Below are 16,413 nucleotides of genomic sequence, written 5' to 3' on the forward strand. Positions count from 1 at the left end.
ACTAAATTAATTTCTACTCAAAGATGTTTTACCATAAAAAGAGTGGAATTAAGGCAAGCTTCACGTATATAGAAGATATGTGAAAAGAAAAGTTATTTAGCATTAAAGACTAAGATGAGATGCATAGCAGTAACCATTTCATGAAAAGCTACTTTCTTCCAATGTCCTGTGACTTGTGACCACTTAATGAAAAGACACCTGGTTTATTTTAAGCAAGGACTTCAAACCTGTCTAATGAGCCTGCAGAGTTCATTGCCGCAAGGGATACAATAGCAGGGGTTTGCTCTGCTCTCGCTAATCCAGTATAAAGCCAGTGCAGTCAGTTTATGGAATTTGCTACCATCGAAAGACAGAGTCTCCAGACTACAGTATTCATTGGGTGTTTTAGATACAGATCTGTTCGCTGCCACGGAATTATTCCAGACTGACCTTACGGTTGCCATCTATGGAGAGGTTTTCAGTAGACTTTAATAATTTTATAGCCAGTTATCAGAACTATAGATTCTTTACATGCATGTATTAGGTAGACAATTCCTATGCTGCAGGGGAAAGGCTGGACTTTTTTTCATTTTTGCATTCAGCTTTTTTGTTAGAATTATGATCAAAGCAAGTCCTAGAGAGCCAGAACTTGACAGAGGAGATGGCCCCACTACACAATCCTGATTTTCTTGTTTAAAACTGAATTACTGTAATGTACTTTTATCATCTGTTTCCACAGTAAATCACTGGGGACCAATGCCTCAGCTACCAATCACCAGAATATCCAGTTACAAGAATGTCTAATTAATGGGGAGAGCCAGTAAAACAAAGAGGAAGCTTTATAAAACAGGCTGGAAAAGAAATTAACTATAGACCCCATATCTGCTAGTAAGAAAAAAAAATATTCAAGAGCCCTGATTTTGCATCTTGCAGCTGCACAGCACTCCCACATACTACCCGTGTCAAGCTGGCTCCAATATTGGAGACAGTGTGTGGAAAAGGAAATAATCAACACCATTTCAGCGGAGAAATAAATTGCCAAGTGGGCATTAAAATTTTAGTAATAAAACTAAATGCATATGCTAATCTACTCTGTATTATTTAGAAAAGATTATTTTGGATCAAGAAAGGAATAATCTGCACAAAATTACAATGAATGGAGGTGTTTATCATCAAGAGGTCTTTGAGAAAGAAACAAGCAGCAGATTCCTATTAAGGTTTTGATTCATAAAAAGTTGATCACCCAATTAAAGGTGAACTGTGAAAAGACTTTGTTAATTTTCTTTCAAAAAAGAGTCTGGTCTGGCAGGCTCTGGAGAATAAAACCCAGTGCTGCCAGGCGTATGACCTTTGGGGTACTGTTTGGTGCACAGAACCTCAGCTACCTATTGTTGGAGCAGGTCCTTTGTGTTCTTCTGCCCCTACTAAAGTGATTTTTCTTCTTACTTATATTAACACAGAAAATTAAAAGTATAGTTTTGTATGACAGCAGCATTGAATAATTTGAAAATTATTGCTATTTTACAACCTGATTTAATTCTCTATTTTGAACAGAATCTGTTTTGCACACCTGCCCTATTAAATTGAAATTAATTAAATAAAACGAGCTAGCAAACAAATACACATAATCAAAGCATACCTTTTTATTTAAGAAGCCATTTCACTCTCATTACCTGCAGAATCAATAAATTATCTAAGAAGATTTTTCACTTATATGCAGTTTTAAGCATGTGGGTATCTCCATTAATTTTAACAGAGCTTCTTATATGCTTAATACTAAGTAGACTCCTATAGGCTTTGCTGGGTGTGACCAAAGAAGTGTTTAGGAGGTAATCATACATACCTGTTTAGAAGACTGCTGAGCTGATCATGATCAAGGTAGTAGCTGAATTCTTGTAGTATGCTGTGCAGGTCACATACTGTTACATAGCCATCTCTATTTTTATCCACTTTACGAAAGGCCTTATTGAAATCTTGGAAGTAATCCCTAAATTTATCCCTGAAAGAGAGCAGATGTTTATTTTAGCTCCTTTGTTAAATCAGATAAAAAGGATACAAACAAATACAAGAAATAGGGGTGGAAGGGCAGAGAAAGATTTTGAGCTTATTTGTGTGTGGTAAGTTCATATAATTCATTCAAAGACTGCCAAATTGTTAACAAATAAACCTCAAACGCAGCAACCCCCACTCTACCCCCCTCTTTAATTTGCACATGGAATTGCATGACACAAGCCTCCCATTGTAAACAAATGCTCCTTGGGTGATTAACTGGTTACTGTCCCTGTTCAGAACTGCAGCTAGAAAACAGCGCTCTCTTTTAAATCCTGTACAGATAAGAGTTAAAAAATATTTAGTACAGCTGTTAAAATTATATGGGTTTGGCAGCAGACTTTCTGCAATTTAAAGCTCCTGAAACTTTGACTAGTAAGAAATATTTCAACAAAAACACCCAAGCAAAATCTGGAGTAGCGCAGGGCCTGATCCATGCTGAAGGGAAGAAGTGCAGAGCTTCTGATAACTCACGAGTACTTTGGATCAGCACCTTAAAACCTCTCTGAGATATTTATCGTTTCTTACACATGATCAAATTCAGGCCTCAAAATCTTGACTCTTCCTCCAACTTTATTTGGTCACTTGTACTTCAATGGCATCAGGGACCTTTTGATCAAACTTTGGAAACCCAAGCAATATCCCTCTCTGCCTCTTTATTCAACAAAAGCCTCTCTGCATTTTGGCTCAAGAGGACAAGGCAGGCACAAACATCTGTCCTTACTGCATGTCTTCAACCAACAAAGTCACTTAAGATTAATGTAGGTTAAAATAGTGGTGAAGTACATCTTGATGCAGATTACCAAGTATACATAAATTACCTACATCTATTTGGCACTTACAAGATAATAGCCTTATGACAAAACCAGCAAGTTTGGATCTGGGTTAATACCTACAGCTGCACTCCATTTACTCTGGGATTGCTCTTTCTGACAGCCCTACGGTACAGAGTGCGGAGGCTGGGTTTGTTAGGGAGTCAGGATTTGTAGTATAAAAGGCTTATTACAGTGATAATACAGTTCAACAATGTAACTGACATAATCAAGGATGATTTATTGCCTCAGCCTCTCACCAAGTCTTCTGTCTGTGTATCTAACAGCTCAGACCAGTTCACTCTGCTCCTTGTTAAGCCACCATCCATCAGCCAGCACCTGAGCCTTACTTTTCTCCTTCATAGGAATAGAACCATAGTAACATAAAATAGTTTGGGTTGGAAGGGACCTTTGAATCTAATCCACCCCCCCTGCAATGAGCAGGGACATTTTCAACTAGATTAGGGCAAGGGGCAATAGGCACAAATTGGGACACAGGAAGTTCCACTAAACATGAGAAAAAAACTTCTTTGAGGGTGACAGAGCACTGGAACAGGCTGCCCAGAGAGGTTGTGGAGTCTCCTCTGGAAATACTCAAAACCCACATGGATGCGTTCCTGCGCCCCTGCTCTAGGTGACCCTGCTGAAGCAGGGGACAAGGTGATCTCCAGAGGTCCCTTCCAACCCCTACCATTCTGTGATTCTGTGCTCAGAGCCCCGTCCAACGTGACCTTGATCATTTCCAGGGATGGGGCATCTACCACCTCTCTGGGCAACCTGTTCCAGCATTTCACTGCCTCATTGTAGAAGATTTCTTTCTTACATCTGGTTTCAATCTACACTCTTTTAATTTAAAACCATTACCCCTTGTCCTATAGCAATGGGCCCTGCTAAAGCATTTGTCCCCATCCTTCTTATAAGCCCCTTTAAGTACTGGAAAGCTGCAATAAGGTCTCCACAGAGCCTTCTCTTGAGGCTGAACAACCCCAACTCTCTCAACCTGTCCTAATAGGAGAGGTGTTCCATCCCTTTCATCATTTTTGTGACCCTTCTCTGGAAGGGTCTCTTCTCTGCTTCAACAGGTCCATGTCTTTCCTGTGCTGGGGGCTGGACGCAGCGCTCCAGGTGGGGCCTCACCAGAGCAGAGTAGAGGGGCAGAATCACCTCCCTTGACCTGCCGGCCACGCTGCTTTTGATGTGGCCCAGGATACAGTTGACTTTCTGGGTTTCAAGTGCACATTGCTGACTCATGCTCAGCTTTTCATCTACCAGTACCTCCAAGTCCTTCTTAGCAGAGCTACTCTCAATCCTTTTATCTCCCAGCCTATATTGATACCTGGGATTATCCTGACCCAGGTGCAGTCATGAACCTCATGAGGTTCACATGGGCCCACTTCTCAAGCTTCTCCAGGCGCCTCTGGATGGCATCTGGTCCCTCAGGCATGTAATTAGTTGTTAGAAGGTTAACACAGGACATGCTAAATCTCATATGCTTTTTAGCAATACTCAGTAAGTCTTCAGAGCTCTACAGACTCTCACAGATCTCCTCAGAGGCATCTGGTCTCAGCTGCAGTTACTGATGCTGTCTTTCCTCACAGCATTGCAGAATCCTTGGTTTTCCATTTTTTTTTCAAGAAGCTGTAAGTTTAGTACAGCCTTTACAAGAACAATACATTTTCCTTGTCATTTGTTTCTCCTAAGAATCCATCCTTTTGGACTTTGCACTTCATATGAACAAAGAGTTATTTCCCCACAGCCTTCAGGGTCCAGAAAACACCATTGTGTATGCAAACAGCGTCACTTACCTTAAAAAAATCTGAATTATGATATGACTTCGGTGGGTTGTTAGCAATTTACTATATGCTTCAGACCCATTGGACCTTCCACTGTTATATGGACTAAATTGGGATTACTGGGACTCTCTGCTTAACCATGTCTCAGCTGGCAAGAAACCAAGTTTCAATTATACTCTTCTCAAGTTTGGTGAAAGTATGGATTACTTCCTAGCTTCACAGCTTGCTTGAGCTGTCTTTTAACAGTTTAAACTCAGCTCACCGTTGTGTTTGGGATATCTGGATATCCTTCATTCCTTACAAATCATTTCATTTCTGAGCTGCTGAACAGGGCACTATCGCTAGACAAAATTTCTGGGACTCCATACCCAAACAAATAGAGCATTAGTGTATGCCATAACATGTTTTGATGTTAAATTCAATTCAAATGCAAATTCAGGTTAATGCCCAAGTCAGATACTTACAACAGGTTCAGATAAATCAACATATGGTATTATCTTTCACATTTTTCAATAGCCTTGTGAGAGTCCTGTACTCTCTAAGGCACATCAGATCATAACACATTGACATCACTATGCTGTTACCTCTGAAGCATATGCTGCTGAACATAGAAACTCTGATCTGAATTGCTCATGTGGGATTGGTGTGCAATGCCCTCACTACCCCACAGGTGGTGACCTTCATGACTTTCTGCATTGTGTCATCTTCTGTACAGCCTCACCAAACCTAGCCAGCTTTCTTCGGAAATAGGCTAATACTTTTAAAAAATTGTATTTCCAGGTGTTATGTCATTCTTTGTGTTGTTTTCAAGAGCAGACTCCGTGAATGCTCCGGAAAGTGTCTTTGATCAGTAATTATTTCTCCAACATAAACTTTATTGACAAATTGAATGGTTTTACCCCCAAAAAACACCCAAAATCACTAAAAAGTCACACTTTTTATATTTTGGAAGCTGGTCTTTCTTTTGCCTACAAAGTAGTTTTTCTCAGCTCTGACCATAACAGATCAATAAACAAATATGTGACATTTCTTACAATCAGAGAGCAGAGCCAGAGCTCTGCTCTCTGCCTGTGCCTCAAATCATGTTGACAAGCGCCCTAGAAACAGAGGCCACACATTTCCATTGATTATTTTTTCAATAATAATGCCTGTAAGTCATCTTTTGTAGACTTTGTCTGTCTTCCAGTCCCAATATACGTAAGGTCAGGAGTTGTCTTTATTAATGCCTTTAATTTGGGAATTCTTTTCCCAGATTTACAGCTCAGTATGTCCATTTTGTGTAGTAACTCAAAAGCTACTTGCACAGATTGCCCATGCGATATGAACCCTCATGTAACATTCACTTGCTAACAGGCCTCTGGACACCCTTGTTATCTTTGTGGACGGCATATTTGTAATGACTCTGTTTTATCTTGTTGACAGTTAATCTTTTATGTTATTTCTCTGCCCTTACATTTGCATTTGTCTAATCCTACTTCTCAGACCCTCTTAGATACTTTTTTTTTTCAGATTCCCTACTGGTTTTCTCTCTACTTGACATCTTCAGTATCTATTTAAGCAGCCCCTGTTGCTTCAAGTGAATGATTTTTCCTACACTTTCCTGTGAAAACTCAAGAATGGACTTTAAGCCTAAAGGAAGTCTTTAAGAGCAGAATATCCTGTACAGTGGTCTAAAAATACATAGTGTTAAACTCCTGACGTGCAAGGAAGTTTGCTTGGATCCAGCAGAAGAATCTGAATTTGTGATTTTTGTAAAAATTGATAAATATTTGTAAAACCATATGCAATCCTTTTACCTGAAAATTGTCCTTTATAGGGCAGTGTCTGTCCTGAAACATACACTTAGCGCCATTGGATGTAGGGACAATCTCAGTGGCCTCTTTTTTGCTCTTCCTGTTGCTAATTGGCTTTTCCATTTTTAAACTTCCCACCATTACTCCTACGTAATCTAGCTCCTTCACGAGCTTGTCTCTCACAACCAGAGGAATATTCCTATCAGCACACATTGCTGTGAATATACAGCTCTATATTCTATGTCTACTTTATCTCTGACACTAAAGATTTCTGGGTTCTGATCTCCTGTGTTTATGGTTCCTTCATCAGACTCACTGCTTTAACCAAGCTGGGCGTATTTTAGACCCACTGTTAGCTCTTTCTGCCTATAAATTTAAACTACTGTGTTTATCTTCAATTTTCAATTTAAGTTCATACAGTCCTTCAGTAGGATTTAGATTCTCAGTAGACACCCTCAGTTTCAATAGTCTTTCTTCATATGTAGAGACTCCTGAGTCTCATTTTTTACAGTGTGTTTGGAGGTAACATTGACTGAGCACCAGTTTTGAATTTAGAGGTGTTTATTCTTAGTCTGCAGCCCCCTTGTGCAGCATTTGCACAGAAGATCCGTGTGGTATTTTGTATTGTTGGTTTGTGCACCATCCCATAGATCTGGGGATATGGAGGGTATTTTTTTTTGCTTCTGCTTTTCCAGTTGCAAGGTCTCGCAAATAACTGTATTTCTTACAGCTGCAGCAGAATTTCTAAACTCCTGGACATAATGTGAATCTGTGAATTATCATATATTTCAGTTTGGCTACTTCTTGCAGGTAGCTCTGAAGAGTTTCTTCAAAACTCTCCTAGTTTCCTTTCCTGACATGTGCTGCTCCCCTTCTGATATTTCCATACTGTCCCTTATGACTGTCCTAGCTTGACTGAACAGATTTCTCTTTTTTTTTTTTTTTAAATATCCTACCTTCCTGGGATCTTTTCTGTATCTTTGGATCTTTGATGCCAATCACTATCTGATCCCTTAAAATGGAATCTCTGAAAACGTCATAGCTACTTGACTGATCCGTTATTTTAAGATCAGCTAAAAATTCTTCAAAGGACTCCTCCTTCTGCATTCTCATATGAAACCTGTGTCTTTCAAAAGGTCAAGTTTCCTTGGGAGTGCAATATTCCTTCAACTTCCTTTCTATAGCTGCATGGATTGCCCTCTCACCCTGGCTTGGTTTCATGCCATTAAAAACTTTGATAGCTCCTATTCCTGTAATATTCAATAGTTGTGAGCTTCCTCATGATTAATCTAGCCACCGTGTATAGGTTTCAAAGCACGATGTGAATCTTTTCAAGGAAACTGCAATACTTCCAGTGTGTTTTAGAGTCTCTAAAAGTCCCTAAAGAGGTACCACCTTTTCTCTCACTTTCAAATCTCTTTTTTTCTAGTTAATTCCTTCCTCTTTTTCACATTCCGCTGCTGTTACCAATTGGTACTTGGTTTAGACTCAAAGCAAGACTTGTATTGGAAAGAGCATAGGGGTATGCTGCAGAGGGTGCACATCAGAGTGCACTTATGTTGCACTCAAGCTGGCTTTGCTGTCTTAAATCTCCATGTATCTAATTACTGACTAACCAGCTCAGACTCCTTCAACCTCCTCTTAGATATGAGACCCTAGAGATCCAACATCTGCTAATTACATCTCTGAGTTTTAACTTTTATTATGTTCAGAAGCCTACAGACTTTCCAGCAGAGACACAAATCTAAAATCTCCTGACAGAGCGTTTGCTTTTTTTGAATTACTGTAATGTGCCACAGCTTAGAACCATGGCTTTACAGCAATTGCAAAGGGGCAACGGTGGAGGAGGATGGATGCTGAGAACAAGAGTCACAACTAGGAAGCAGGATACAGCAGCCTAAAAGCCAAAACCGGCTGACCACACTAAGGGCAGTTTGTGATTTCAGTGAGAGACTGATCTCCTCCAGCCCTGGAAGGCTGTTTAGCATGGCTCCTTCCATCTTGCAAAGGTGTGTTTTGAGAGTGTGATATGATCCATGTTATAACCTCATTGCAGAAAATTTCTGGAGCCCTTTTCAACTCTATGTTACTTTCAGTGCCACTCTTCATCACCACTATCATCTTCCACTTAAATCTTCCCAATGGAAGTAAAAGTTGAAGTAAAATCAAAACAGTTTATGAGATTCATATTTTTGGAAAATTGAAACGTTCAACATTTTTGGAGTGATAAAAGATTTCCAAGTAGTAATTATTCCACTCACAGCAGTAAATATGTGCGTGGAGAAAATGAGGATTAAAACCATATATCAAGCTACATTGCCAAAAAATAATATTTTCTTGCAAATGTTTTGTATTTTTCTTGAGAGCTGGAGAGCCACTGTTCAATGTCTGTTTCTAATTTGGGCGATTTGTTCCTGTGAGTTACAACAAAAGCAAAAGGGAAAAAAAAGTGCACAGCAGTATGTTTTGAATTGTAAGATGTCTGGAGCTTCTGTCTGCCTCACAGTGCGTAATCACAGGGCACTGCTACTGCTCCAAAGCTGTTAGGGTGAGGTTCACAGCCCTTGCAGAAAGCCAGAAGAAAGGGCACAGGCTGGATGGGCACTGTGCAAATAGAAATAGAGGGCTTAAGCAAGATCACAGAAGGGGGAGTAGGTGCTGCTCCCAATGCTGCTGAAGTGGGTCCTGTAACTAGCCAATTCACAACTCGGGCAAATACCTCCTCCCAGTCTGAATTTGAAAGGTGAAAGAAATCAGTTTTCTAACTCACTGAGAATGAAGTGGGGGCTGAGACCCACGTGAGTCACCAGGGTTAGGTTTTGCAGCCACTGCATCCATTTTCCTGACCAAGAGCATGTCTCCTTACCTTACCAGATCTCCTTTACAGTAAAAGGACATGGTGCCCGCCTCTGCTTCCCATATTTGAGCTATCTTATGTGGTCCTGGAGTGGAAGGCTGACACTCGGCTGGATCACTGCTTTCACAGCCACCATGTGGGTGGATTTCATCCGTCAGATGACAGCTCTGGCTTAAGAGTCATTTATGCCTTTCCAGGGCCTTATGTGAAATCTGAGGAGTTCAGAGGTCTGGATTCAACTCGTCTTGCACTTCCAGCTTTCCAGGAGAGAAAACCAGACAGGAACTTCTACCACAGGACTGCTCCCACCGGCCAGGAGGTGGGTGAGGAAGTGTAGGAGGCGAGAAGAGAACATTCAGAAGAACAGAAAGGTGGCAATTACTGATAACAAGACATATTTTTGCAGGCCACGAGTGATTAAGCTGTGAACTCACTCCCAAAGGAAGCTGCAGATACCAGAAATTTCAAAAGATTAAAAAAAGAACTGGATGTCTTACATACATATGAAACATGCAGCCATCCAGGTCTCAGGCTACAGGGAGTGCCAAAGCCTTTTACTGGTAATGGATGGCAGCCATGAGAACAGCTGTGTGAGGTGTGACCAGGTAGACAATTTGCTTGGCATGGTGGCAGAGCTATGCAAGGAGGTAGAAAGGTTAAGGAGCATCAGGGAGGCTGAGAAAGAGATTGGTGGTGCCATGCTCTGCTCTCCCTGAAATAGAAACAAGAGCAGCCACCAGAAAAAAATACCAAGATCAAGGGGTTCCTGTATCCCTTCCCTACCAGGTTGAAGGCAGTAGCTCAAAGGAAAGGAGTGAATGGAGGTAAGTCCACACTCAGGGCGGTAGGGGAACACCCTCCTTGCCCACCTCATCTTCCCAGGTGCCTCTGTATAACAGCTATGAGGCTCTGCAGGTGGAAAACCAGTCAATGAAGATGTGGATAACAGTCCGTCTATACCAGTGGTGTTGTCAGGGTCAGAAAGGCCTACATCCTATATCTAAACTGCCTCCATGAGGAAGAGAAGACAGGTTATAGTTGTAGACAACTCCCTTCTGAGGGGAACAGAGGATCCAATATTCCAGACAGACCCTCCTCTTAGGGAAGTTTGCTGCCTCCTTGGGGCCTAGGTTAAGGACACTGCTAGGAAACTTCCTAGCCTGGTACAGCCCTCAGACTATTAACCATTACTGCTCTTCCGTGTGGGAGGTGATGAAGTAGCAACATGTAGTCCAAATGCAATCAAAAGAGACTTCAGGGCCTTGGGGCAGCTAGTAAGGGACTCTGGACCACAGGTTACTTTCTCCTCTCTCCTTCCAGTTGCAGGCAGTGACACTGGAAGGAACAGATGCAGCCAGTCTATCAACACGTGGCTCTGTGGCTGGTGTCATTGCCACAATTTTGGTTTTTCTGATAATAGGGTGGCTTACACAGCACCAGGCTTGCTGGTGTCTGATGGGATTAACTTTTCTCAAAGGGGAAAGAGGGTCTTTGCTCATAAGCTTGCAGGAGTCATTAACAGAGATTTAAGCTAGACTTGAAAGGGGAGGGGATTAATATTGGGCTTGCCCAAGACTAGCTGAGGGACAACATGCCAAGGTTAGAGGGACAGGGTGCCAGCAAGGGCACTCAGCCTGTTGCTCTGAGACATGCTGGGTTCACTGGAGCACAGTTGAAGTTGTCTGGAGATGAACTAGGGGCTACTGAGGTAATAGGAGCCAAGAGGGGAACTCTGATGAAACACCTCAAAGGAATGAAGGGGTGTTCCTCTAAGAAGGTGACGTGAATGACAGCCCAGCTGAAGTGCTTCTACACAAATGTATGCAGCATGGGCAATAAACAGGAGGAGCTGGAAGCCATTGTACAGCAGGAAAACTATGATATAGTTGCCATCATGGAAACATGGTGGGATGACTCACACAACTTGAGTACTGCAATGGATGGCTGTAAATGATTTGGAAGGGATAGGCAAGGCAGGAGAGGCAGTGGGGTAGCTCTGTCTATTAAGGAATATTTGGATTGTCTAGAGCTTAATGATGGTGACAATAGGGTTGAGCATTTATGGGTTAGAATCAGGGGGCAGGCCAACAAGACAGATGTCATGGTTACAGTCTGTTATAGCCTACCCAACCAGGATGAAGAGGCAGATAAAAATAGGGGAGAAGTCTCACAATTGCTAGCCCTTGTTCTCATGGGGGACTTCAACTCACTAGATGTCTGCTCGAAATTCAATACAGTGGAGAGGAAACAGTCTAGGAGGTTTCTGGAGTGTGTGGAAGATAACTTCCTGACACAGCTGGTGAGTGAGCCAACTAGGGACAGAGCCCTGCTGGACTTGTTTGTGAACAGAGAAGGACTTGCGGGTGATGTGGTGGTTGGAGGCCATCTTGGGCATAGCGATCATGAGATGATAGTTTTCTATTCTTGGAGAAATAATGAGGGGGGTCAGCAGAACTGCTACCTTGGACTCCTGGAGGGCAGACTTTGGCCTGTTTAGGAGACTGGTTGACTGTCCCTTGGGAGGCAACCATGGAGGGCAAAAGAGTACAGGAAGGCTGGACATTCTTCAAGGAGGAAGTCTAAAAGGTGCAGGAGCAGGCATGTACAGGATAACCAAGTGATCAGGCCCAGTCAGCATGGGTTTATGAAAGGCAGGTCCTGCTTAGCTAACCTGATCTCCTTCTAGGACAAAGTAATCTGCTTAGTAGATGAGGGAAAAGCTGTGGATGTTGTCTACCTAGACTTTAATAAAGCCTTTGTCACCTCTTCCCACTTCCTGGAGAATCTGGCTGCTCATGGCTTGGATGGGTGTACTCTTCATTGGGTAAAAAGCTGGCTCGGCTGGATGGCCAAGCCCAGAGAGTTGTGGTGAATGGAGCTAAATCCAGTTGGCGGCTGGTCACAAGTGTTGTTCCCCAGGGCTCAGTGTTGGGGCCAGTCTTGTTTAATATCTTTTTCAATGATCTGCATGAGGGGATCGGGTGTACCCTCAGTAGGTTTGCAGATGACACCAAGTTGGGTGGGAGTGTCGATCTGCTTGAGGGTAGGAAGGCTCTGCAGAGGGATCTGGAGAGGGTGGATCAATGAGCTGAGGCCAACCGTATGAGGTTCAGCAAGGCCAAGTGCTGCCTCCTGTACTTAGGTCGCAACAACTCCATGCAACACTACAGGCTTGGGGAAGAGTGGCTGGAAAGCTGCCCAGTGGAAAAGGACCTGAGGGTGTTGGTTGACAGCTGGCTGAACATGAGCAAGCAGTGTGCCCAGGTAGCCAAGAAGTCCAACAGCATCCTGGCTTGTGTCAGGAATAGTGTGGCCAGCAGGAGTAGGGAAGTGGTTGTGCCCATATACTCAATGCTGGTGAGGTTGCAACTTGAATACTGTGTTCAGTTTTGGGCCCCTTGCTACAAGAAGGACATTGAGGTGCTGCAGTGTGTGCCAAGAAGGACTACACAGATGGGGAAGGGTCTGGAGCAGAAGTTTTATGAGGAGAGGTTGAGGGAACTGGGGTTGTTTAGCCTGGAGAAGAGAAAGCTGAGGGGAGACCTTATTACTCCCTACAACTACCTGAAAGGAGGTTGTAGTGAGGTGGGGGTCAGTCTATTCATCCAAGTAACTAGTGATAGGATGAGAGAAAATGGCCTCAAGCTGTGCAAGAGGAGGTTTATTTCAGATATTAGGAAATATTACTTCACTGAAAGGGTTGTCAGGGATTGGAACAGGCTGCCTAGGGAAGTGGTTGCCCTGTTTGGATATGGTGCTTAGGGACATGGTTTAGTGGTGAACTGGCAGTGTAGGTTTACGGTTGGATTTGATGATCTTAAAGGTCTTTTCCAACCTAAATGATTCTGTGTGTATTCTGTGTGTGTATAAATCAAGAAAAGCCAGAATCTAACAAACAATTAGAACATAATTTTTGAAAGGGATATACAAGTCCCATCTGCAGACTTAAACCAAACTCCATCATTGCCTCAGATGAGACATCCCCAGGGCAGGGGTCAGAATATTCCATGTCTGTGTATTAGAAGGCTGCTCCACCTCAACCAGAAACTTCTGGCTCTGGTTGATAGCAGGTAACTGAATCCAGTTATACTTGACCCAGTCAAGTGACACCAAGTTGAGTGGGGAAGTAGACACTCCAGAAGGGAGAGCTGCTCTGCAGGGGGTTGTGGGTAGGCTGGAAGAGTGGGCCAGCAAGAACCTCATGAAGTTCAACAAGGAGAAGTGTAAGAGCATGCACCTGGGAAAACGTAATCCAGGAGTGCAGCACAAACTGGGATCCACCTGGCTGGAGAGCAGCTCTGTGGAAAGGGACCTGGGGGTCCTGGTGGACACGAAGCTCAACATGAGCAAACAGTGGGCTGCTGCTGCGGCCAAGAAGGCCAACAGGATGCTGGGTTGCATCAAAAAGGGCATCACTAGCAGAGAGAAAGAAGTCATTATCCCACTCTACTCAGCGCTTGTCAGGCCACACCTGGAGTCCTGTGTACAGTTCTGGTCCCCGCTCTACAAAAAGGATGTGGACCGGCTGGAAGGGGTCCAGAGAAGGGCCACCAAGATGATCAAAGGACTGGGAAGCTGCCATATGAGGGTAGGCTGGGAGAGCTGGGTTTGTTCAGCCTTGAGAAAAGGAGGCTCAGAGGGGATCTCATCACCATGTACCAGTACTTAACGGGTAGCTACAAAGAAGATGGAGACTCCCTTATTACACAGAGTCACATGGAGAGGACCTGGGGGAATGGACACAAATTGCTCTTGGGGAGATTCCGATTGGACACCAGAGGGAAATTTTTCACACTGGGGACAGTCAACCATTGGAATTATCTCCCCAGGGAAGTGGTTGACTCGGCCACATTGGACACCTACAAGAGTCACCTGGACAGGGTGCTGGGCCATCTTGTTTAGACTCTGCTCTTCCCAGAAGGGTTGGACTAGATGATCCCTGAGGTCCCTTCCAACCTGCGAGATTCTGTAATTCTGTGATTCAGTCTGCCAATTTCTGTTTACATCCAAATTGCAGTTAATCAATTGCTATGCATGCATATGTATGTATTTGTGTGTCTAGTTGCCATATACATAGTTCTATACATAGTTGTTGTTATGGTAGATTCTTAAAAGTAAATAATTCTAAATGATGTGGACCTGCCAGCATGTCACATCATGACTGTTTTATTTTTACCCAGCATGGCTTCCCCATTGATTTAATTACTCTCCAGCTGCTTCAGGATGAGTATTTGCATCTTTGAGCCACGTAGCATAATTTCTGCTTGCAGCACAGCATCTTCCCTACTTGTGGAGCTGCTTCTTATAGCATTGGAGGCAGGGCTGCCTTGCACTTGGCATTGCAGTAACAGCTAAGAAACAGAAGGTTCCTGACCATAAGAGCCCTTCATCCAACTGCAAGACTAGAGACAACTGTTTGGTACAACAAACAGAGCAGAAGAGCCCAGTGTGAGACAGTTAGGGCCTAAGTTTCACATCAGACAGTTACAAATACAGTAATAAGCAATGCCTACAACATGGCAGCTGCCTAACCACCTCTGTTGTATAGTATGCAATTTTTTACAGGTGGAACACTCTTTCATACCTGTGGGTATCATAAGTGCAGTTTATGCCAGAGAGCAGCAATGCAGGTGGGAGAGTTGTGACGCTGAAAAGAAAGAACAGTTTTGCCCTTGCTTCCTTCAGCCTATCTGGGATACTGAAAAACAGAATATAAAAAAGCAGGGTAAAAAGGCAAAATTCTTAGCTTACAGGCTTCTCTCTGTGTTTTGTGGTTTTTTTTTTTTTTTTTTGTCTAATGATTTCCCAAGCTGCCTTTTATCTGCAAGACAAGGCTGCTCTTCTTTCTTTATGAGTGTATCACCTTTACCAACAATGTCATGGGGAATTATCATTCTTATCAATAATAATTTATTAGTTCCTACAACTTCCAGACACTTTCCAAGCACAAAAGAAAGAAAGTCTGTGCTCTCGGGGGTATATTTTAACTTGTTATTTGCTCCTAAGGGTTTGTACTCCTAAATAAAGAAAAAAAAAAAACCCTCCACCAAAAAAAACCAACCAACCAACAACAAAAAAATAGTTCAGGAAAAGAGTGAAAGCACAAGCAAAAATATGATAAGCATCCATGTGGTGTCTATCCACAACCTGGAAATATAAAGTTTTCACAGCACTGTACTGGGGGAGAGGATTCTCCTGCTGCCTCAATCTGCTGGCAGGTGCAGGAATCCTATGGCAGCAGCAGCAGGCTAATCACTGCTGACTCACTAGGGCAAGCATGGATCATTAGACTCCACTCTGAGTAGGATATCATTTTGTCATTTGTTTGTCAAATGCTCTTCTCAGGAGCAATGACCTATTAACTCTGTGAGTGTTGATTTTGTTTGAGGCAGAGACTCCTCTTGCTTGGAGACAAGATGCTTATTTCTGTCATATGGAGCCAGGGTCCGTCCTTGTCAGGGCTGTTTTTTGCTGCTTCTACAATGCCATTTACTAACAATTTAACTAGCTGCTAGAGGGATGTGAAACTAATTGTGATTGCTGCTTGGCCCTCATCCAAGGGACAGGATAGTATATGGGACCACAGTGTCTTACGCATCCAGCCACTCTAGCTTCAAGAAAAGTCCCTGTTCAGTGTAATCAGGTAGGTCTAAGTCTACGTTGCCCAAAGCAGTCTGAGAAGAAGAGACCTGCAGGGTGACAAAAACTGCACTTGCTCTTCTCCCTCAGTCTGAGCTGACAGCAGCATTAGGACTGGAACCACGATCTGAGATGGTAGCAATAAACAGGCCAGGGAGTGCTCTGGGCGCAAGGGCCAGCTGGCACATCTCTGCTAGTGAACCTTCTTAGCTGCCGAAAGGGAGCAGCTGCCTGCAAACTGCCTATTAGGAACAGTCCTTGAAGCATTCTTGCTCCCAAACAGTGCTGGGAGTGATCTGGAAAAACATTAGCTGACATAGGCCAAAACATGACAAGGACTGTTTTGGCAGTCTAGCAGCATAGATGACTGTGTCTGCGAATGTCTCTGGACATTCTGATTTGTCAGTATAGATGTTGCCACGAAGTCTGTAAAATAAGTAATATAAGCCATGGAGAATATCTATTAAAAAAGGCTCACGGTGCACACTGAA

At 43.1% G+C, this 16,413-nt stretch overlaps 1 protein-coding gene across 1 annotated transcript in view; it reads right to left on the reverse strand.

Annotated features, from left to right (window-relative positions):
- EFCAB6 (EF-hand calcium binding domain 6) overlaps positions 1-16,413 on the reverse strand; it is a 109,609-nt gene that overhangs the window by 26,877 nt on the left and 66,319 nt on the right. The window contains 3 exon segments of the mRNA XM_064473730.1: positions 1,823-1,978; positions 14,868-14,981; positions 15,878-15,957. Coding sequence (XP_064329800.1) covers positions 1,823-1,978; positions 14,868-14,981; positions 15,878-15,957 — 350 coding nt within the window.

The sequence above is a fragment of the Phalacrocorax carbo genome, chromosome 1 (assembly GCF_963921805.1).
Source record: "Phalacrocorax carbo chromosome 1, bPhaCar2.1, whole genome shotgun sequence".
NCBI classification, from domain to species: Eukaryota; Metazoa; Chordata; class Aves; order Suliformes; family Phalacrocoracidae; genus Phalacrocorax; species Phalacrocorax carbo.